The sequence below is a fragment of the Cydia amplana genome, chromosome 14, assembly GCF_948474715.1.
Source record: "Cydia amplana chromosome 14, ilCydAmpl1.1, whole genome shotgun sequence".
Lineage (NCBI taxonomy): Eukaryota > Metazoa > Arthropoda > Insecta > Lepidoptera > Tortricidae > Cydia > Cydia amplana.
In genome coordinates this window covers 4,939,973-4,964,444 of record NC_086082.1, presented here as the reverse complement: position 1 = coordinate 4,964,444, position 24,472 = coordinate 4,939,973, and the positions used below count along the sequence as shown (strand labels likewise).

The 24,472-nt window shown below is 39.6% G+C and overlaps 2 protein-coding genes across 2 annotated transcripts in view; one reads left to right on the top strand and one right to left on the bottom strand.

The window, feature by feature from the left end:
• The window catches only part of LOC134654275 (uncharacterized), a 32,923-nt gene extending 32,353 nt beyond the window's left edge, over positions 1-570 (bottom strand). The window contains exons 1-2 of the mRNA XM_063509741.1: positions 402-570; positions 250-331 (exon numbers count right to left, since the gene is read on the bottom strand). Coding sequence (XP_063365811.1) covers positions 250-331; positions 402-423 — 104 coding nt within the window. The 5' untranslated portion in view covers positions 424-570. The remainder of the gene's footprint in view (positions 1-249; positions 332-401) is intronic.
• A 239-nt stretch (positions 571-809) lies between these two features.
• Positions 810-24,472, top strand: LOC134653934 (DNA-directed RNA polymerase, mitochondrial). The gene is made up of 25 exons (XM_063509304.1): positions 810-1,127; positions 1,263-1,373; positions 1,555-1,960; positions 2,293-2,472; positions 3,033-3,179; positions 4,507-4,681; positions 6,386-6,496; positions 6,843-7,004; positions 7,606-7,935; positions 9,163-9,303; positions 9,553-9,671; positions 10,104-10,275; positions 10,703-10,821; positions 12,298-12,513; positions 13,992-14,141; positions 16,619-16,804; positions 17,660-17,869; positions 18,561-18,715; positions 19,272-19,423; positions 19,838-19,997; positions 20,178-20,307; positions 21,010-21,135; positions 22,128-22,299; positions 23,430-23,521; positions 24,032-24,472. The coding sequence occupies exons 1-25, from the start codon at positions 986-988 to the stop codon at positions 24,153-24,155; spliced, it is 4,188 nt and encodes a 1,395-aa protein (XP_063365374.1). The 5' UTR covers positions 810-985; the 3' UTR covers positions 24,156-24,472.

Below are 24,472 nucleotides of genomic sequence, written 5' to 3'. Positions count from 1 at the left end.
AAACAATCGCCGTGGTCGAAATCAGCCGGGAGAGTATATATTTGGTTTCTTTCCTCATAGCATGGACTAACCTACTTAGTCCATGCTCATTTGCTCATAGTAATGTGGCTAGTGTAAAGTATCTTTACACGAAATTTTTTATAAAGTAAGTAATCAGTAAATCAGAATTGGTACATTAATGAGAAACAAAAGTTTTTTCAGTAGATTGTTTCCATTATGGCCTCAATCATAAAACTTTTAAATACTTACGCCCACGGCTGTTTCTTCTTTTTAAATAACCAGTCATTCTGAAACCGAAGTTCAAGCATTTTCTTGGTACGTTCGGTCGTCCCTGAAAGTTAAATAGCAATTAATACATGAAATTATACAATTAGCATAACACGACGCTGTTTGCTACGTACATATAAAAGCCTGTTCCTCCATGATAGTTTATATCAATTACTGCTGCCACATACAACTGCACCCGCAAGCAATTTTAATAAATTACGCTGACATGATAAGTTTATAAAATAATGTTTTTAATTCATATTTAGCAAAGAAAGCAATTTAGGGCAATCAGACCAAAATTCATTTATTGACAATTTTGACATTTCTGACATAAAAAAAAAAGTTTCTGAACTATTTGACAGTATTTTAAAGGCGCCTTAAATGAGATGAAAGACTGATATGTTTAACGTATTGCTAAAAAGTAAAGCACATGCAGTTAAATTGTTGTCTAAATATCAGCATATCTGCAAATATGCAAGTAAACGCGAATCACAAGATTGTCAATAATTATTTCTAGCAGTATTAACTGTAGCTTTAACCGTATAACGAGTCAGTCAGTGTTGCCTAGTAGCAGAATTATTATCACTTGTAACCCATAAAAAGTCAGTGTCAAATAAATCTGTCAATAGTGCGTAATATCTCGTTGATTTCACGTGGTTTTCTTGGTTTCGGCATGTTTTATATAATTTACTTTTGATACTAATTAAATGAAAACACCATGCATCGACTGATATCAGCCAGAAATTTGTACCAAACAAGCCTTCATAATATCTCTTTACCTTCAAATACAGCTCTCAATAGAAGTCCTGATATAAAATGTGCCTTTTGTCGGAAAATTCTTCTAGGTCAACACAATATAGGTAAGTTTGTAGGATTCCTTGGCGTATTTAGGACGCTTAGTGATTGGTTTTATATTTAGAACTAAATTCACATGTCTTTTAAATCGACAACTTAACCTAAGTATCGATATTGCGTAACTTTCGGCTTGTTTCCAGAAAACTTACTCGTCGCCAGGCACCAGTCCACGAGAATCGCCAATGCCTTGAAAGCGGTCAAGAAGAAAGGGAAACATAAAATTTATAAGAAATATGGAGAGCTATTGGAGGGTAAGATCTTACTGATTGTTTACATGAGGCCTGATGTAAACAAACAAATTACTCAATTATATTTTATTTTATAGACATGAATAGAGACACATTTCGAACACACGCACATTATATGTCAGTACCTATTGTTTATATGACATAATTTGGAATCCCATGTATTTAAGTATGTTATTTTTCACAGTTGGCAATCAAGCAATGACTGAAACCAAAGTATCGATAAGTAAATTGCGTGCCGTCCATCTCTCCAAACTGGCTGACAGCCCGGTATCACTGGGCCAGCTGCACCAGCTAACCACAAAGCCATCCAAGAAGCCCATCATCGCCGAAGTGGACCCTGAGCTGCTTCAGAGTGTCAAGGAAAAAATATTAAAGAAATCCCCACCAATATTGTCAACACAGATTAACATATCTTCAGGGCCAAAGGAGATAAGTCTGGAGGACGATCAATGTGCCCTAGTTTACACTCATCACAAAATGTCTAGTTTGGAAGACAGATTAAAAACTAAACATTACGTAGACTCGGTTAAAGAGAGTTATTATAACTTTAGGAAAGCTACTATTTATGACCAGAGGTTGCAGGATTTGAGGTAAATACAATCTCTTATTTCTTATTTTTTTCTGTATTTTCATTATTAATTTTTACCAGCTTTTAATTTGAAATAAATTAAATTTTTAAAATTCATTTTTGGCCTAAAATGTGCCATCAAAAAAGTTCAATTAAGAATTTTATACAACATAAATATGCTCCTCCTAACAAAAAAAAAAATAAACCCATTTCACCACCTTAGGAGATGAATTTCAAAAACTGCTTTCCTACTCCATTAGGCTTTGTAGCTTTACTACATTTAAAAGAATGTAGGTGTAGAAACTTATTCAATATTTACATAATTGGCCAATAAATTGTGATATTCCTCCTCAGGTATGCCATCACGGAAGGTCTCACCCAGGAGTTTGACATGATCACCCCAGATGCCAAGTTGGAGGAGATGCCCCTCCAGCACCTGCCAAAGAGTCCACATTCCGTGTTCAGGGAACTGTTTATTGATAATCAGATGGATTCCTATGACCAGGAGCTGCTCAATTCCTTTTCTAGTTTACAGTAAGTCAATTTGCTTAGTTCATATATTTGTCAGTATGTTTATGGTTTAAGAATTTATTTCTCCATAAGAATATGTTATATATTCACTTACATAGAGAAAAACAAACAAACATTATATATTATGCATTATTTACAGAGTGCATGAATAGCATAAAATAGAATATATGTTTCATCCACAAATCCATATGATTAGTGATTACTTTGAATATTTATTTATTTGGGAAACATACAGCACATAAAAATACATGGTTCAAACATGTTAAAACAGAAAAATAAATAAATTAGGGATCCAAATCATCTAGAACAGGGAGCATGTTTTTTTACCTATTTTTTTATGGCTCTTACCGAATATTACATAGAATTATGCAAAACTGCGATTATCAAATTACGTTAAAATTATAGTGTAAGTAATTCACTATTATAAGCTCTTAAGCCATATGTATGAATAATAATTGATCTGTAGCTATAACTTTTTTATCTGTAAAACCTTTGTGACAGAAGCTACAAACGAAATAAATAAAATACCTACACATCAATAAACTAAATTTTTTAATTCATAGAAGCCGAGGCCTAGCCCACCCCGCCATAGAAGACATCTACGACGACCCGGCGTTGCACAACGAGTACCACGAGCACGAGCCGCACGACCTCGATTTCGGACAGAGAGAGGCAGCCCTTGAGGTCAAGAGGCTTAATGTCAAAAAGGCGTAAGTGGAGTTTGCTTTACCATTAACATACCTTTGCTAACAGACTTGGACGCAAATGACTGGTACATTTAGTTTTATTACAGTTTGACTTTTGTGAGATTGATGATAAACATTATGATTCTTGCTAAAATATTGTTCTTGGAGACTTAATGCATGTTGATGATATTTACCATTTATGTTTATGTCGGCGGCCGGAATATACAGGGTGGATTTTCTTTTTGGGTCAGTGAGGGCAGCTACCAGATCCCGTGCTGCTACGAGAAAACGGTCTAAGAAGACCTTCCCTCGATTTCAAATTAATGAAGATTGGCTTTTACAGATTTTGGAAAAAACATACAGGGTGCGAGAAAAAGGTCATTTTTGACAAACTTTTTTTTTGATGCCAATCGATCCCATTCCTATTAAGGATCAAAAGCTTGTATGGAACCAAAAAAAAATTTCCGGCTAGAAAAGCCACTAATCGAGGAAAACTTTTCCCATACAATTTGTATGAAAATGAAAACTTTTATTTTTCACATGCTGTTTTTGTATGCCAATCGATTCCATTCCTATCCAGTATCAATAGTTTCCTAGGGGTCAACTTACGGTAATGTACTAAAAAGCCACAAATTAATAAAAACTTTTTCCATACATTTACTATGGGGAAAATGTGAAATGTTATTCTCAATTTTCTATCTCGCCCATCAGTCCTACAGCAATGTCTTCATACAGTATTATGGTCCTTAAATGTAACAGGACTGATTGGCCAGATAGAAAAATGTGAATTAAATTTCACATTTTCTCCATAGTAAATGTATGGAAAAAGTTTTCTTTAATTTGTGGCTTTTTAGTACATTACCGTAAGTTGACCCCAAAGAAACTATTGATACTGGATAGGAATGGAATCGATTGGCATACAAAAATAGCATGTGAAAAATAAAAGTTTTCATTTTCATACAAATTGTATGGGAAAAGTTTTCCTCGATTTGTGGCTTTTCTAGCCGGAATTTTTTTTTTGGTTCCATACAAGCTTTTGATCCTTAATAGGAATGGGATCGATTGGCATCAAAAAAAAGTTTGTCAAAAATGACCTTTTTCTCGCACCCTGTATGTTTTTTCCAAAATCTGTAAAAGCCAATCTTCATTAATTTGAAATCGAGGGAAGGTCTTCTTAGACCGTTTTCTCGTAGCAGCACGGGATCTGGTAGCTGCCCTCACTGACCCAAAAAGAAAATCCATCCTGTATATGCTTAAAAAAAAAAGAATAAAAAAAAGTTGGTTTTCATTTAACAAATGTAATTTATACAGGGTAATAGTTCATTAACTGACATTCATAATATTCTTCCAGCAAACAAGCAATAAAGCAGAAGAAAAAGGCCAAGTTAGAGAAGCGCAGAGCCAAGAATGAAATCAATATGAGGACTGACATGAAACAGTTGGAGCTGCGGGGCAAGCAGGAAGCTCTGGAGCGTTTGCTCGCTGCACATCTACAGCTGTTGTGCTCACTCAACATGGTACAGGAGGTAAGGTCATTTACTGTAAAGGTATATGTACTTATTTACTTGATGGGCTCATCGCAAACACTTACCGCCAATCAACTCGCACATTTCAAACGAACCGCACCACTCATTTACTCGAGATATACGCGCGCTCATTTACAGCTGTTGTGCTCACTCAACATGGTACAGGAGGTAAGAACATTTACTATAAAGGTAGAATTTCAACTCCGATCGTAGTCCCAGTGAGAACGGTCTTATTTTTATCTATACCTAGTTCGTTTTTTTAGCATTAGAAAAAGACTACGCGATCTTGACGTGTCTTTTAATTCAAAAACGCTTTTAAAAAATCAGTAACTATCATTTATGAAAGCAAAAGAATGTAAATCATCGTATGTGATTTATAATTGTTACATATTTGCCGTGAATTATTTTTCAAAAGTGTTTTTCAATAAAAAGACACGTCAAAATTGTTTACCTTTTTTCTAATGCTAAAAAAACGAACTATAGTTTGTCAAAGGACTGTCTCATTTCAAACATAGACAGAGAGAATCATACTAGCTTTGTCTTACACTAGTACTAGCACTCAAAAGAAAAGGATGAGTATAATTTCTTTTGTTCTTATTTACTGCCGATTTGGTTTGACCAACTATATAATTATAACAGTCAGGAGTAGATGTTAAGTTTTTGGATAGGAGTGAATTTCGCTACACATTGTATGATGATATGTGACATAATTAACCACAAGATAAAAGTTCATCAACCTTTAGTTTAGTGTTTAGTTTAGACCAAGCTGTTGCCAAATGTGTATGTTATTATTAAATCTGAGCTAAGAGATAAGGTGTCTGATCTACTTTTATTTAGCACAAGAATCTGTTAATGCCAAAGTATTAGAGATAAGATAGACAGCGAAGCAAAACAGATTTCATGATTTTACGTTTTCACCCCATTTACGAAGAAACAAGGTTAATGTTTGTATGTCTGTTTACTAAACACAAGCTAATTACTGAAGCTCAAACGTATTAACAGATTTTGACTTTTTATGTACTTCTAGTGACATATAGGGTATATTTGAGCGTTTTCCAAAAAAAGTGTACATTTCGTTCGTCTTCAAAATATTGACTTCTTGGGCTCATTTTACTCAGAATCATTTGTACATTCACGCCTCATACATAAAAAAATGTGTCCAAAAATTTCCTTTCCTGATCGTCACATTCTTGTATGAATTTTTTTTTATTTGTATGAACGTGACGCACTGGAAAAAAATTTTTTCATACAAAATTTTGGGACACTTTTTTTCATGTATGAGGCGTGAATGTACAAATGATTCTGAGTAAAATGAGCCCAAGAAGTCAATATTTTGAAGACATGAATGACATGTACACTTTTTTTGGAAAACGCTCATTTACCCATAGTACAAGCTTTGCTTAGTTTGGGGCTAGGTTGATCTGTGTAAGATGTCCCCCAATATTTATTTATTTATTATTTCTACAATCAGTAAGTAATTTACTGGTCCAGAGTTGCAGAGGACAGTGGCGAAGGTTGGAGGAGGCCTTTGCCAAAAGGCACACCGAACTGCGGGACATTTTGTAGTTTACAAAAAAAAAGATAATATCAATCTAATAACCGTTGTACCCAAGGATCCGAAATAAATGGCTATATAGATTGATAGAAGTAATTTTTCATGGTTTTCAGCTTAGGTATTTTATGTTTAACAAATTTATTCCCCAGGCCCGCAAAGTTCTACAGTATTATCGGCAGCGGGGAGCCAAGGTGCCTGACCATCCCAAAATCACTGACATCAAAGTTTACAACACGCTTCTACACGGATACGCGTTCATGGTAATTTTGTTATGATATTGATACAGTTACGAATTGAAAATCGATTGTATACGATGTTTAGTCTGAGAAAAAAACGCCATGTTTTGTGGTAACTAATTTGTCAAACGTCGACTTTTACCGCACAATGTACGGAGCCCGCTTACAGCGCCATCTTTATTAGCTGTCAAATTCGAAGCACGAATTTTACCTAAAGTTTTCACATCTAATACAATCAATGATTCTTTGTTTTGACTAAACTTAATAGAAAAAAAATCTTTGTCATGAATGCTAAAGTACGAATATGGTAGTACTCGTTATTTTTTTTTATATATATTAATTTTATATTAATCTGCTAACTATATATTAGGGACTCCTGGACCAAACGAAGGAGTTGTTAACATCAATGGCGACGGACGGGATCGCGCCGAACGCACAGACGTACGCCGCCACCTTTGAGTGCGTCGAGAGAAGCAACCTCAACGATAAACAGCCTGTTCTACAACATTACTATCAGCAAATGCAGGAAAAGGTATGCCTTCAAACACTTTTCTTTCTCTAGTTTTAAGGTAGGAAGTGAGCAATATTTAATAAATCGTATCGTCAGTTTTTACATAAAAATTAACAAAATATTTATACCCTGAGTTTCGACAATTTTCACCCTGTGACAGTTAATATAAAGTTCAAAATGATTAAGTAGTATTATTCCTGCAAATCTTGCAATACAGAGCCAGTTGTTTAATGATTGTTACGTTAGTATTTGGTATCTGTTTTTGTAAGATAGTCACCAGGCGCCCGTTTCTCAAAAGATTGTAACTTGTAATACAAGTGGAAGTCCCTTTCTAAATGTCCCTTTCTAGCTGTCAAAAAGTGACATCCGCATTACAAGTTACAAGCTTTTGAGAAATGGGCGCCAGATCTTAAAAATAAGGTAAAAGGTGCCAATAAGTAGACATTTTTATGTTAACAGTTTCTTTATTCCTATTGATTTGATACATAAACCATGTAGAAAGAGAGTCTTCAAGTTTTTCGTAAGATAAGCTAATATTTATCTACTTATGTATCTAAGTATTTAATACAGTAATTATGATCTTACAAATAAAGCGGTTTAAATACATTTTATTTTCTTTCAGGGCATAACCCTAAACGACTTGCTAGACAAAACCCAATTCGTCCACGACCAGCGCGAGCTTGTGTTCCGCGCCGTCCGACGAATGCTCCCCTCCTTCACCCCCCACTACACCCCCCCGGCCCTCGACTACGAGTGCCCCCTCACGGACAAGCTCAAGCTAAACCAGATACAGAACCGCCAGGGGTTGTTGACCTCGCCGGCGGAGGGGTTGATGACCTTGGAAGAGGTAAAGGAGAGAGGGAGGCGGCAGCTGGAGATTGAGATTAAGGGGGACATTGAGGTGCAGAATATTGATGTTAAGGATGACGCCTCGCCGACTGTTAAGTTATATGTAAGTAGACATAGATATAGAAATTTTTTATTTAACATCACATGAAATTGCAGAGTTAACACATAGTGTAACACATTTTTACAGATAAACCTTAAATTTAGACTTAAAAACTAAGAAATTGAGTTGTACATCTAAGGGGGAAATATTCACGAATGTTAAATAGGAGCTTGCCTCAGCATAATGTTGCAGTATATTTAATTATTTACTACAACGCTGGTTTTCAGGCAGACCCTTGATACATTATCCCTTACTCGAAAACTAAAAGCCTTGCAGTTATGTTAAATAAGTGTGAGTGTGAACTGTATATGCTAGAGTTTGGACAGAACAATAGTAGCTATGGTGTAAACTAAATTGAATAGAAAATAGATTTTTACAGTTCTAAATTGGGTAACATACACATTGATCAGTAAATTCAGTTTTTTAAAGTCTGTACTTTAAAAAACTGAATTTTCTTGATTAATTTTGAGCACTCAGACTTCATTTAAGCAAGTACAGTAACAATGACTAGGCTATAATAAACATCTTCCTTTTGTGCTAGAGATGTAGAGAGGTTATCTAATTTTAAGTGTTTGCCAACTGATCTCTATAACTTATAATAGAAACTAAAAATACTCTACACTAGACCGCGGTTACCCAAACATTTTCTGCAAGGTATAAGAATTCCTATTGTGTGCTTATATTATTTTCTTTTATAGGGGTCAAAATTATAATCAATAGAGAGTATTTAAATTTATAAAGAGCCAATGTAAGTAGGATTATGAAATTTTGATTCATCCCAATTTTTAGGGTTCCGTAGCCAAATGGCAAAAAACGGAACCCCTATAGATTCGTCATGTCTGTCTGTCTGTCCGTCTGTCTGTCCGTCCGTATGTCACAGCCATACTTGTGGGGTATCTATGGATAGGTCTTCAAAAATGATATTGAGGTTTCTAATATCATTTTTTTCTAAACTGAATAGTTTGCGCGAGAGACACTTCCAAAGTGGTAAAATGTGTGTCCCCCCCCCCCCCTAACTTCTAAAATAAGAGAATGATAAAACTAAAAAAAATATATGATGTACATTACCATGTAAACTTCCACCGAAAATTGGTTTGAACGAGATCTAGCAAGTAGTTTTTTTTTTAATACGTCATAAATCGCCTAAATACGGAACCCTTCATGGGCGAGTCCGACTCGCACTTGGCCGCTTTTTTTACACTTGATTAGAGCTGTTTTTTATACCTTTAGCGAGAGAAACTCCAGGCAACCGAAGCGGAATGGAGGTCGGTGGTGCGCGAGTCGTTCGAGCGCAACCTCGGCACGCTGCGCTCGCAGAGCCTCGCCTCGCACTCCGCCATCGCGCTCTACCCTTACCTGAGGGTGCTAGAAGTGCGTACACATGCCCCTATCTGACATACTTATCTAATTTTGCACCTTTGTCAATGTATCTCTACGGAACACCATAGACGGTACAGGCCGGGGTTCAGGCAGACCGAAAAGGAGATGGCGGGTCGACTTTGGGCTCGTTTTCTCAAAAGTGGAAGTACCTTTCTAACACAAGCTTTCAAACAAAACGTGACATCCTTCCTCCGGCTTGTGTTACCCATTATGACTCAGTAAGACATTTTATTTCAACAGACGGACCAATTCGTGGATCTAATAATGGGTGAGATCAACAAGTTGGTGGATGGCAGTGAGACCTACAGCCCCACGCTGAAACTGTTACAACGTGACCTGGGCACGCAGGTCTACCACAAGTGAGTTTACATTTAATCTCATCGACATAGACACTACTTTTCATGGAAATTCCTACCGAATCTTATACCTTAGAGAGGAAGATGTAGATTCCCATTTAGATAAATTGTAAAGTGAGTATTGAACAAAAATAAAATGAAACTTTTTGATAAGAGATTACGATTTACGATTCAAATCAACGAATTTGTGTATTTGATAATTAAGTTACAATGCAGTTGTTCCACTTTTCTTGTCTTAGATTCGCCAAATTGTTTTCGAACTGTTTGATTGATAGTTTTGTCCGACCGGTCTATGACGTTTGTATAAAATTGGTAAAAGAATGATAATTGGTCAATCGAAATTGTCATTTCAATATCTAATACATTTATAAAACAGAGCTTAGCCTATAAGATTAGGCGCTTTACGTAATTGAAAAACAATTGATTTTTTCACAGATACCAAGTAGAACAGTACCGCAAGAACGGTGTTCTATCAAAAATCTCCAAAATCTACGAGCAATATTGCGAATGGTACATGGACCGCAGCGCGTTAGGTACCGACGTACCGCTCAACAGTCGGCAGGCGTGGCAAGTGCTGGTGCATAGGAACAGAGAGGGCGCTAGTTTGGTGAGTTATGATCTCTATCTGCAGGGCGTAAGGTGCAAATTACGATAACTGGCCTACATGGACCGTCACTTTCAAACAGCATTATATGGATGTGTCTAATATTAAATTTACAAGAACTCTTTGTACAGGTAAATTCATAAAAGCTGGCGCGAGAGTTGTACTGAACTGTCAAACATTTCATTGAACAACCTATAATTACTACAGAAGTTGCGTATAAAGTGATTTAGCCAACGATGCTCAGTCAACGTCCTGAAAAGCTTAAGGCTTAATTACATTCTGGTCAGCTGTAAACAATTATCAACATTCCGCAGGTGGCTCAAGGTGCATATTCCTATAATTTTTACCACGAGTTGTCTTGTAAACGATTGTCAACCCTATAGCGCATGCAAGAAGGTGCACTATCAAGTATTGTTCGTGTTTCGTACAGGACATGGAGGAGACGCCGTGGCCGATGGAGATGCGGCAGAACATCGGCAAGTTCCTCTACAACATCATCATCAACGACGTCAAGATCGACGTTAACATGTTCAAGCCCAAAGCCAAGCAGTAAGTTGCTAACATAACCTTCGATTTTCAGTGTAATTTTTGTACTACACTGCCAAAGCAGAGTTATGTTTTCCGAGCGTATGTATCTATCAGTTGTGAGATTTTGAAGAGTTTTGTTGCAGTTATGCTTCAACTGCAGTCCGGATTGTTAATCTAATTAAACTTTTCCATGTACAGTTCTTAGGGTCGGTTGCACCAATCTGTTCGTAGCGTTAAAGAGTTCGCTAAATTTTGATGTATGGAAAGTTTCATAGTAAAGCGCCGGGGCGCACCGGCTGACGTTGATCAGTCTGTCAAATATGGTTGGTGCAACTGGCCCTTAATGATGTTAATCGACCCGCAAAATAATTTTTTTTTTGTTTGATTGACGAATGCTACGCCCTTCCGTATACATGACAATTTCGTCATAGCGTTATTGCATTCACTCGCAGTATATACGCCAAGTTGCGTTGGCAACTCGCGGGCGACCAGAGCTGTATAATATAAATCACGCTGAATTAGTTGCGACCCGGATTCAAACTAGTTCTCGTTAACTATAAGTTGCGTATTTGCGTAGTACGTCGGAGGGGTGCTGACCTGCAGTGAGTGTGGCCGCACATTTGCTGCAAAGATTGACTATGTCAGTCACCTGAGAGCGCACCAGCGACGTTCTCAATGGTAGATAGCAGTCGCTGTGGCCGAAAACGGCTAGGAGAAGATGATGATGATGATGATGATTAGCGTAGTGTTCATATTTCTTTTCTTTCTTTATTGTCAAAGCTGGTACATAGGTCTTATAAATATCACAAAAGTCCATCAGTTTGCCCATTTCGGGCGTACAATTATAACCTAACCTAGTGCATGCAAAAAACAATAACATAACATCATAACGATTCATTGTCTATGTACATAAAATATTCATTTAAATTATAGAAACTTTTTGTTAACAGCCATTTCTTGAGCTTGTTTTTAAATCTAATCCCTTCTTGGGCCTTAATATATTCAGGCAAGTGATTAAATATTTTTATACCTGAGACATATGTGCTCTTGCTTAGTATAAAGCTAGACGACCTAACTGTACAAACATCATATTTATATTGCGATCTTATATTATTTTTGGAGTCACTTTTTTTTAATAAATATGTCATTTTGTTCCTTAACTGATGCACAAATTTCCAAAATATAGATACATGTCAGAGTTAATATTTCATTGTCTTTAAAAACTTCTCTAAGAGATTCCAGATGCCAAAGCTTAAATATCATACGCATGCATCTTTTTTGAAGAATGAATGTCGATTCAACGTTTACCGAATTTCCCCAAAATATTATGCCATATGTCAAGTGAGGATAAACATTTCCATAGTACGCCTCCTTCGCGACATCAGTTGAGGTTATATTGGTCAATATTGATATTGCGTAACATGCGCTAGCTAGTTTTTTATTTATTTTGTCTATGTGATGCTGAGACTGTCATTTAATCCCGTTTTCTGTTGACAGGAAGAAACTCCCGGCGGTGTACAAGGTGCACCGTCCTTGGGGCCGGCTGGTGCGGCTGGAGCTGAAGCCGCACCCGGCGCTGGCGCGGCTGTGGCTGGGCGCGGCGCGCGCGGCGCTGCGCATGCGCGCCGCCCTGGTGCCGCCCTCCTCGCCGCCCAGGCCCTGGCCGCATGCGCACGCGGGCGCCTACCTGCTGACCAAGACCCCGCTTATTAGGTAACTTGGCTTCTTTAATAGGCTACATGACTAATTTTTTTTTTATGGTATCAATCGATCGGGTTTGTTTTCAGGATCAAATGTCTATATGGGACCCCTTGCGTTAAAGTAACACAAAAGTCAGAAATTGTAGTCAAAGTCCGACAGTCGCACTTCACTCGCGAAACGCCCTATACAAAACGGCCAGAGGCCGTGCCGTCATCGCCCATCTTGTAGTATGGACAAAACAAGAAAATTGCGTTTTTGTCGGTGAAATATTGCGTTTATGTATATAGTTGCTATACAATATTTTTTTGGATGAAATGTAAGGAATCGAATGGTACCCTTACTTTTATCGTTTTTGGAAGTTAAAAAAAACTTAAATTTTGAAACTTTCAGGTCCTGTAATTTTGTAATTTTTCAATATTTTATTTTAATATCCACATTATTGTGATAAATTGCTCGTTTGCTATCTATTTTACTCGATTTTGTTATAAAATTCAACATGTGTCATCATCCCTATTCGATCTGAATCCCTCAGGGCCAGTTGTACCAGCCACATTTGAGAGACTGATCAACGTCAGCCGCGCCCCGGCGCTTTACTATGCTATGAAACTTTCCATACATACAAATTTAACTCTTTAACGATACGAACAGTTTGGTGCAACCGACCCTTAGTTTTCTAATGTTTTTTGTAGCTCATCATATTACCAGCACCGGCTTTAAGCAATATAGTATCCCAAATTTACTTCAAAGTTCAGTCTTCGAGATATTTGGCATCAAAGTTGAACAATTTTAGGCCAAAAAACTGGTTTTCTGGCCGTAACTTTTGTGTTAATTAGTTTAAAATTAAAATCCTAGACACGTTTTTCGAGACGTCAAAAACGAACCCAAATATGTAGATCGTATATTTAAGATCCTTCACAGCAATCTAATTACAAAAAAAGGTTTTTTTTAAACAATGTTTAAAAAAATCATTATGTTCAAAAAATAAATACTTATTTCTTTCAAAATCCGGTAAACAAAAATGGAGATAAAAGATTGAAGAACCGATAGCCGTTTGTTTTATAAGTTACAAATCTATAGTTCGTTTTTTTAGCATTAGAAAGAACTTGAAAGAAGGTAACCGATCTTGACATGTCTTTTAATTGAAAAACGCTTTTTAAAAATCAGTAACTATTACTTATGAAAGCAGAAGAATATAAATGATCGTATTAGATTCATAATTGTTACATATTTGCCGTAACTTATTTTTAAAATGTGTTTTTCAATTAAGACACATCAAGATTGTTTACCTTATTTCTAATGCTAAAAAAATGAACTATATCTGTAGTGCAAATGTAGGAGATACGATTTAAAACTTGTTTTGAAAACCGCAGGCAGCCCCTTAAACACTCGCTCTGCTCTGGATGGATAAAGTACAACGTGATATTAATTTTAAGGTGCTAATTTTTTTTTTTATAAATTTGTTAATAATATAAAGTGGTGCGTTGTTGCAGAATGCCGTTCTATATCATGAACCAGTGGAAGCGACTGGAGGAGGCGCCCCCGTCGGCGCTGTACCCGGCCTTAGACAGCCTCAACCAGCTCGGAGAGGTGCCGTGGGTCGTCAACAAACCCGTGCTGGACTTGCAACTCCAAATATTCAGGTAAGATAATATAAAGTGGTGCGTGGTTGCAGAATGCCGTTCTATATCATGAACCAGTGGAAGCGACTGGAGGAAGCGCCCCCGTCGGCGCTGTACCCGGCCTTAGACAGCCTCAACCAGCTCGGAGAGGTGCCGTGGGTCGTCAACAAACCCGTGCTGGACTTGCAACTCCAAATATTCAGGTAAGATAATATAAAGTGGTGCGTGGTTGCAGAATGCCGTTCTATATCATGAACCAGTGGAAGCGACTGGAGGAGGCGCCCCCGTCGGCGCTGTACCCGGCCTTAGACAGCCTCAACCAGCTCGGAGAGGTGCCGTGGGTCGTCAACAAACCCGTGCTGGACTTGCAACTCCAAATATTCAGGTAAGATAATATAAAGTGGTGCGTGGTTGCAGAATGCCGTTCTATATCATGAACCAGTGGAAGCGGCTGGAGGAGGCGCCCCCGTCGGCGCTGTACCCGGCCTTAGACAGCCTCAACCAGCTCGGAGAGGTGCCGTGGGTCGTCAACAAACCCGTGCTGGACTTGCAACTCCAAATATTCAGGTAAGATAATATAAAGTGGTGCGTGGTTGCAGAATGCCGTTCTATATCATGAACCAGTGGAAGCGGCTGGAGGAGGCGCCCCCGTCGGCGCTGTACCCGGCCTTAGACAGCCTCAACCAGCTCGGAGAGGTGCCGTGGGTCGTCAACAAACCCGTGCTGGACTTGCAACTCCAAATATTCAGGTAAGATAATATAAAGTGGTGCGTGGTTGCAGAATGCCGTTCTATATCATGAACCAGTGGAAGCGGCTGGAGGAGGCGCCCCCGTCGGCGCTGTACCCGGCCTTAGACAGCCTCAACCAGCTCGGAGAGGTGCCGTGGGTCGTCAACAAACCCGTGCTGGACTTGCAACTCCAAATATTCAGGTAAGATAATATAAAGTGGTGCGTGGTTACAGAATGCCGTTCTATATCATGAACCAGTGGAAGCGGCTGGAGGAGGCGCCCCCGTCGGCGCTGTACCCGGCCTTAGACAGCCTCAACCAGCTCGGAGAGGTGCCGTGGGTCGTCAACAAACCCGTGCTGGACTTACAACTCCAAATATTCAGGTAAGATAATATAAAGTGGTGCGTGGTTGCAGAATGCCGTTCTATATCATGAACCAGTGGAAGCGGCTGGAGGAGGCGCCCCCGTCGGCGCTGTACCCGGCCTTAGACAGCCTCAACCAGCTCGGAGAGGTGCCGTGGGTCGTCAACAAACCCGTGCTGGACTTACAACTCCAAATATTCAGGTAAGATAATATAAAGTGGTGCGTGGTTGCAGAATGCCGTTCTATATCATGAACCAGTGGAAGCGACTGGAGGAGGCGCCCCCGTCGGCGCTGTACCCGGCCTTAGACAGCCTCAACCAGCTCGGAGAGGTGCCGTGGGTCGTCAACAAACCCGTGCTGGACTTGCAACTCCAAATATTCAGGTAAGATAATATAAAGTGGTGCGTGGTTGCAGAATGCCGTTCTATATCATGAACCAGTTTGAAGCCGGTGGGAGTCGGCTTTTATGGACGCGCCGCCACTGGTACCTAGAAGCAATCCGTCCATTGACTCGAAGTATTAAAATAGCGGCCAGTTTTTAATTTTTTGAAGTTCTACAGATATATATATGTATTTAAAATTAATAGCAACGTGCGCGCTGTGCATATACAATATCAGTCAGTTCCATTTTGGCCAGTATTCTTAATTTGTAAGCAGCAAGTAAACTATAGTTGGTCAAACCAATTTGTCAGTAAATAAGAACCAAAAAAACTATACTCACCCTTTTCTTTTTGGGTGCTAGTACTAGTGTAAGACAAAGATAGTATGAGATGATGGACGACAGGCCTGCCACAGTCGGTGTATAGGTAATAATATGTTATGTGATGTGATTTGTTATTTCTGTTCTTCCTGTATATGTTGTATCTTGTACCTACCTTGTGTTATATTTTTCTTGTAATGAAATATTCTGTAAGCGTTTCTCGGCGCATTGGTATTTTTACTGTAATGCCGTGTAAACATAATTGTATTAAAATAAATAATAAATGATCTCTGTCTATGTTTGAAATGACTAGTCCTTTGACAAACTATAATTATACTGATTTAAACTTTAACGATTTTTACACATTATTAAATTATACAACGGGACTTAATCGCGTATCTAAGTTTTAAGATTTACCTCCGACGTTTCGAGGACGGCGTTGTCCCCGTGGTCTCGGAGAAGACTGGCTTAAGTTGACATCAGCATCGTCTAACCGCGCGAGTTTTTCGAACTGCTTTTGGTAATGCAGAGAGTTCGAAAAACTCGCGCGGTTAGACGATGCTGATGTCAACTTAAGCCAGTCTTCTCCGAGACCACGGGGACAACGCCGTCCTCGAAACGTCGGAGGTAAATCTTAAAACTTAGATACGCGATTAAGTCCCGTTGTATAATTTAATAAACTATAATTATGTTCACATTTGTAGGTCTGGCGGCAACAAGAAGCTAGACATCCCTCCCCCCGCCTCGGCGCTGGATCCTAAAGACTTCGCCGAGGCCAAGGACGCGGCGGGCGCCTTCAAGCGCCGCGTGGCCGTCAGCCGCGCCCGCGCCGAGATGCACTCGCTGTGGTGCGATGCGCTATACAAGCTTGCACTCGCTAATCATTACAGGTAACTAGTCAATTTTTAGGTAACAGGAAGCGTAGCCTTCCGTGATTCTTCTCACTTGATGTGGCCTATGTTATAAAGCTACAAGTTACAATTTACAAGCGGAAGTCTGTTTGTAACCCTATGTGAGAACGAGACTTCCGCTTGTAAATTGTAACTTGTAGCTTTATAAAATAGGCCAATGGTCTCATCGGAAGATCAGCGCTGAAAGCCACCAGCAGCTTGCTGAGATGAGGCCATTTCGTGGCACTTTAATCTTATTTTGTGTTTTCTTTTATATTATGTATTGTCTCAAAAAATTAATTATAAATATATAATAAATATTAATATATATAATTAATATATTTATATTAATTATTATCTCTTTATTTATCTTTTCTCTTAAGTTAGGGTTTTTATAATATGAATATAAAAGTAAAATATAAAAACACTTACAAAACAATAAAAAAAAAACATATAAACACATTATAAAAAACCTAACCTAGAATGCCGCCGGCAGCGGGGCAGGGCCCAAGCTAATTAATTATCATTATTTTAATATATATAATTAATAATATATTATTATTGGCGTGTGCTTGAGGGAAGGAATGGAAAAATTCGCAAGATTCTGGTAGGCTTCCGTAGCTCAATTGGCAGAGCTAACGCACGGATTGCGGAGGTTGCGGGTTCAAGTCCTGCCGGAAGCGTAATTTTTCCATTTTTTCCTTTAATATAAAATTTGGAATGTATTGTCTCGTTTGTGCTTACGAATAAATTATATTCTATTCTTAGGGTCTAGCTGCTGACGTAAGAACTTGGATCCCAGACTTAACGCATAGTATTTTAATAGCAATTATCACATCGTCTTAATTTTTCCAGGGACGAGATCTTCTGGCTGCCCCACAACATGGATTTCCGCGGCCGCGTGTACGCGTGCCCGCCGCACTTGTCCCAACTCGGCGCCGACGCGTACCGAGCTCTACTCAAGTTCGCTCGAAAAGAGCCGCTGGGACCCGACGGGTTGAGCTGGCTTAAACTACATGCTGTTAACCTCACCGGGACTATGAAGAAAAGCACCGTGGATGAGAGGTTTGTTTGAATTAAACTATAATATTGTTGAAATCGAGATTTGCTGAAGTTTGCTTCCCGATAGCCGCTAGGGCCCAATGGGCTGAACTTAAACTACATGCCGTCAATCTGACTGGGTTTATGAAGAAAATCACTGTGGATGAGTGTACAAATGTACGGCGCGGCACACGTACGTTTCCATACGTACACACAGCAACACATCTAACTGTACATCGGTGGACCTTATTAAAAAGGTATTAGGTCCACAGATGTATAGTTAACAGTGTGGGCGATGGTACGACTAATTCGCGTCCAGTGAACTTGCTCGCGAGTAATTTTTAGGGTTCCGTACCCAAAGGGTAAAAACGGGACCCTATTACTAAGACTCCGCTGTCCGTCCGTCCGTCCGTCTGTCACCAGGCTGTATCTCACGAACCGTGATAGCTAGACAGTTGAAATTTTCACAGATGATGTATTTTTGTTGCCGCTATAACAACAAATACTAAAAACAGAATAAAATAAAGATTTAAGTGGGGCTCCCATACAACAAACGTGATTTTTGACCGAAGTTAAGCAACGTCGGGCGGGGTCAGTACTTGGATGGGTGACCGTTTTTTTGCTTGTTTTTTGTTGATGGTGCGGAACCCTCCGTGCGCGAGTCCGACTCGCACTTGGCCGGTTTTTATAATATAGTTTTTTCTGCTTCCATCAGGTTGGAATACGCGGACAGCATCATAGACAAGATCCTGGACTCGGCTGATCATCCTCTTGACGGCGAGGGCTGGTGGCAGGCCTCAGAAGAGCCCTGGCAGACGCTGGCTTGTTGTATGGAGATCGCCAACGCCATCCGATCTCCGAACCCTGAAGGTTAGTCCCTGTGGTAATGTTTGTGTTGTGTAAAATTGTGCTTGCCTTTTTTTCATGGGTCCCGTTGTTTCCCATAAAGTTTTAAGGCATAATGCATTGTTTGTCATATTATCATTAGTCATAAAACTGAAACCGTTAACATTTCAGGATTTTAGTTAGGTTATCCTATAGATAGGTTAGGTAAGGTTAGGTTTGTTTTATGGCAATCCTGAAGAGTGACGCGTTTCTGAACCAAATGAATTATGACTAACGAAAATTCGGACAAACAATACATTATGGTTTAAAACTATTGGGGAAACAATAGAGACCCTTTTTTTTCATTATGATCTTTATAGCATTGTCCCGCTTTTGGCTACGATTTACATATGTGAGCCTGGTTTGGCTTGGCAACTAGTCCTAAGAATTTGCGTAGGAATTAGTTTTTATGAAACTGACTCCCATTTGATCTTACCGGAGAAAACTATAGCCGAAATTTCGTGCAATTTTGACAGTGACAAAGTCTCAAATTGACGTCACACCTCGAAAGCTACAGTTCGATCTTTCTCGTATTGTACAGAATACCTGTGCGGGTTCCCGGTGCACCAGGACGGGTCGTGCAACGGGCTGCAGCACTACGCGGCGCTCGGAGGCGACGCGGCCGGCGCCGCCGCCGTCAACCTGGCGCCTAAAGATAGGCCGCAAGACGTGTATGCCTCAGTGTGCGCACTGGTGAGTACATCACTACGAACTGCAACACTAGGGCTATGTTCCGAATTACGCTCACAGCACGCTCACGATCGGACCGATTCACGCTCATAGTCGCTCGCTCGGTCACATGAGACATCGTGACGTCATTGATGACGTCAATGGACGGCGCTCACGGTGCTCACACTCCCAGGCGCTTTGAGCGCAAACGTCAAGGTGACGTTTGACAATGACAGGACAGGCGCGAAAAAAAAAATCAGTTAGCTAACTGATTCGAACCGGCAGCCAGCACTGTAAGCGTTGTGAGCGTGATTCTAGATAGTTAAGATCTTTCTAGATAGTACATAATTTGAGCATACTCAATCACTAAAGTTCTCCATCCACGTTGCCTTTCTAATTTGAACCTAAATCCCACGTACTAAAGTCCAAATTCCCCAGGTGGAGGAGATGCGGGCGCGGGACGCGGCGGCGGGCGTGTCGGCGGCCATCATCTTGGAGAAGTTCGTGCGGAGGAAGGTGATCAAACAGACCGTCATGACCACCGTGTATGGAGTCACGAGGTTCGGGGCGAGGCTGCAGATTGCTAAACAGCTCAAAGGTAAATATGCATTTGCTTGTGTTTTGTGTGTGTACAATTTTACACACATAAAACTTGCTCGACCGCGATCACATTCACAAAGATGGACTTAACAACTCTCCCACAATTGATAACTCTTAGCTTAATACGAGCGAAACTTTTAGTAAAACGGATTCTGATCATAAACCTCTCCTTCACTAGATATTGACGAGTTTCCCAAGGAGCACGTGTGGTCGTGCAGCCAGTACCTGACCACCAAGACCTTCGACAGCCTCCGGGAGATGTTCACCTCCACCAAACTCATCCAAGACTGGTTTACCGACTGCGCCAAGTAAGCGAAATTTGCTTATTGCATTTGATAAGGTCCAATGGTCTCAGGTCATGACTGCTTGACAATGGGACCAACAGTGAAGTATAATTTTCCAATTCGGTCTTCGAGTAATCGGTACATAAAAAAACTTTCTTCGAAATGTTGAAGTCGCATAACAATACCGGTAAACAGCCAATTTTGTTTCAATTGGAGTTTCATAGTACAATCAGCGTCAAATACCTTGTAGCAACTATTTGGCCATTTTGACTGCTACAAAGTATTTGATGCTGACTACACATATATGTTTGTATACGCAGCTTTCTATAAGTACATGTGTAATTTTCGTCCAATTTTTATCCGTTAGCACTAAAAGTATTAGAAGATAAGATCTTTTTCACTTCTGTGATCGTGAAATTTTTTCTTTAGTCTTGAATAAATACGGGAAAATAACCTAAAATATTGGATATTTTTGTATGTATATTTTCCTCGCAATCGAAGTGAAAAGCAGAGTGTACAACAAGGGAATAAATATCCATTTTTACCCTCGTCTACTATTTTGCCTCGGGTAAAAATGGGTCACTTTATGCCCTTGTTGTACAATCTACTATTATATGTGGACACTTGCCTCAATAATATCGTTGCATAATAGGATTTCTAAACATTTTTGTTACAGATATTGGTTAAAAGTGCACTTATATAACTTATGGTTGTTAATATTCGCAGGCTGATCTCAGGTATATGTGGAGAGAGCGTAGAGTGGGTGACGCCGCTAGGACTGCCAGTGGTGCAGCCCTACTACCGCCGCGGCACCACCGCCGCCAACAGCCGCACGCCGCTTGACCATCAACAGTAAGTTTATTCTTTTTATAAGTATCGTGCACGCCGAAGGGTCCGCTAAATTATGGCTTAAATTAAAAACTAGAATGTGACATTGATACTTTACGTTAGTACTGCTGCTTTCTATTGTTCATATACGCTCCCAATGAACAGTGGCTCGTGAAACGTGTACCTGACAAACGTATAAACGACATGTTACCCTATTCTTGTGTGATTGCAACCCAACATTGGATCATTTGCAATTTTTTGACGTGATAACGTCTTATAAATCGATGAACACCGGTAGCATGCACGAAAAAGTGTCACGTTATGGACAGATATCCATGGTAACGTATAAAAGTATGCAATTTTTCATCAATGTTTTCTTATGACGTTATCACGCAAAATTATCGTCCGTAAATCGACTTCACAGACAACCATATTTTTAGGGTTCCGTAGCCAAATGGCAAAAAACGGAACCCTTATAGATTCGTCATGTCTGTCTGTCTGTCCGTCTGTCCGTCTGTCCGTCCGTATGTCACAGCCACTTTTCTCCGAAACTATAAGAACTATATACTGTTGAAACTTGGTAAGTAGATGAACCGCATTAAGATTTTCACACAAAAATAGAAAAAAAACAATAAATTTTTGGGGTTCCCCATACTTTGAACTGAAACTCAAAAATTTTTTTTTCATCAAACCCATACGTGTGGGGTATCTATGGATAGGTCTTCAAAAATGATATTGAGGTTTCTAATATCATTTTTTTCTAAACTGAATAGTTTGCGCGAGAGACACTTCCAAAGTGGTAAAATGTGTGTCCCCCCCCCTGTAACTTCTAAAATAAGAGAATGATAAAACTAAAAAAAATATATGATGTACATTACCATGTAAACTTCCACCGAAAATTGGTTTGAACGAGATCTAGTAAGTAGTTTTTTTTTTATACGTCATAAATCGCCTAAATACGGAACCCTTCATGGGCGAGTCCGACTCGCACTTGGCCGCTTTTTTTTTTATTTCAGACGTCCATGCACCATGAAGCAACGGAACGCGTTCCCGCCCAACTTCATCCACTCCCTGGACTCGTCGCACATGATGCTGACGTCACTGCACTGCCAAGCTGCCGCCGTTACCTTCGTGTCCGTCCACGACTGCTACTGGACGCACCCTGGAGCGGTCCCGCTCATGAATAAGGTAACAATTACACACACGTTTCTTTATAGGCGACAGCTTTGGATTCCTCCGAAAACGGTGCCGTCATATTACGGCCGCTATATAGCGTTGACTGACGTCACTAGAACGTTGTCTATGTAAACAAGATGGCGCGGTTTCCTAGACGGCGTTACGTTACGTTGATTGTCAACGTAACGTAAGATGACGGCCGTCATGACGGTGTCGATAGTTTCGTGAACGTTTTATTAGATAGCGGTGACGCCATTTTGAATAAATGACACGAGATTTGAATAAATTCAGTTTCAGTTTCAGTTTATTTATTCAAGAACAATTTACATCGTGTTTGAATATTCAATATATATGATTCCGTACTACGATTATTTTCTTCTGATGATATTTCATCCTCCAAGTAAATTATAGATGATCAAGCAAATCTTGTCAGTAGGAAAAGGCGCGAAATTCAAATTTTCTATGGGACGTTATCCCATCGCGCCTACATTTTTCAAATTTGCCGCTTTGACCTTGGTGGATGACGGTGTGTTATGACGCCGTGGTACTTTCCACATGTCGCCACCGTAAAGACGGCCGTCTTTTGCAGCCGCTATATGACGGCACCGTTTTCGGACGAATCCAAAGCTTTAGAATTGGGTAAAGCCTTTGACACATTTGATTAGCATACTGATAAAAAATTGGGAGTTTAAGAGGCGACATCTGTTTGGTTTTCATTTCATCTTACCTATAGACAGAACGTGGTGAAAATCAGGCATTCTAAAAGCTGCAGGTTGCGTTTTTTGCTTTGGCGTACCGCAAGGCAGCATCATCGGAACCACAACGTATGTACGAACGTCATCATTTACACAAATGTCCAATGTATTTTCCAAGCACTTAAGTAATTTTATTAACCTTTTGGACGCCAATGACCGATATATCCGCACCGTAGGTTCAACGCCAAAGACCGATTAACCGGTCACAGACCACAGAGCAACATCGACCTACGTGCATATAAATAAAGTTCAACTTCAGTTTTGACACTTCAATGATGTGGCATCTGAGTGATAGCTTTTGTGTTTGACACGGCGTGGAAAAGGTTAAAGGGATTTTTTTTAGAATACTCAAATACGGTTCAATCGCTCATTTTGTTTTGTCCACAGATTTGCAGAGAGCAGTTCGTGGCGCTGCATTCGCAGCCGATCCTCGAAGACTTATCTGACTTTCTAGTCAAGCGATACAGCTACGATGAAAGGTACCTGCTATTTCCTACTGTAGAAAACAATTAGTGTTACATTTTTATTTGTGTTAAAAAATAATCAACACATAGCAAAAGGTTTAATTACTTCAATCGCGTTTATAAAGAGGAACAGCTGAAACATTAAACTCGGTACCTCTGAATTGAGCTCACTTTGCGCACTTTTTACAGTTTTAATAACTTCATTATGGTTTTGTTTTATAAACATTATAGTTTACCAAGAGTCGCTTGTCTGCGGAGCATTGGCAGAGAGAATCATGCTATCAGTTTTTCTTATGCTGGTATCATAACCGCAAAAAAAGGATGAGTAGTTTTTTTTTATTCTACTGTTACTGAAAAACTTGATTTGCCAGACCATATAAACATTATTAAATTGTACCACGGGACTTAATCGCGTTTTAAGAGTCGCGATTAAGCCCCGTGGTACAATTTAATAATGTGTTAAAATCGTGAAAGTGTAAATCAGTGTCATATAAACATTTTACTTACTTTTATTTATTGTTCCAGCGAGCTCGAAGGCACGTTGGGAGCGCCGAACAAGAAACGCGTCAACAGTTTGCTGAAGAAAGTGCCCAGCAAGGGCGACTTCAAATTGAACAGCGTACTCGATTCCATCTACTTCTTCAGCTAGTCTATCGAATATGGACTTTATGACTGGTACTGTAGACTCTCTTTTGTTCGGGGTCGACGTAGATGTATGGCAATTGTGTGTCTTGAATAGAAAAGTGATACGCGAAAATAGTTTACCTAATAGTTATTTACGATACAAGTGCGGAAAAGAGGAAATTCGAAACGAGTGGCGATAAATTAAAACACGACCGAAGGGACTGTTTTAAATCGACACGAGTTGCGAATTACCTATTCGCACATGTATCGTACAACGTTTTACAGTACATATGGCCCTTTAAACTTTTGACATACACACGAAAAGTGCTATTTTACGCACTA

What these genes read in the sequence shown, in the direction of transcription:
- LOC134653934 (XM_063509304.1), top strand. Translation starts at nt 986, where the DNA reads ATGCATCGACTGATATCAGCCAGAAATTTGTACCAAACAAGCCTTCAT. An exon ending in GGCACGCAGGTCTACCACAA is followed by an intron (nt 9,672 to 10,103) that starts GTGAGTTTACAT and finishes ATTTTTTCACAG; the next exon opens with ATACCAAGTAGAACAGTACC. An exon ending in TTCAAGCCCAAAGCCAAGCA is followed by an intron (nt 10,822 to 12,297) that starts GTAAGTTGCTAA and finishes TTCTGTTGACAG; the next exon opens with GAAGAAACTCCCGGCGGTGT.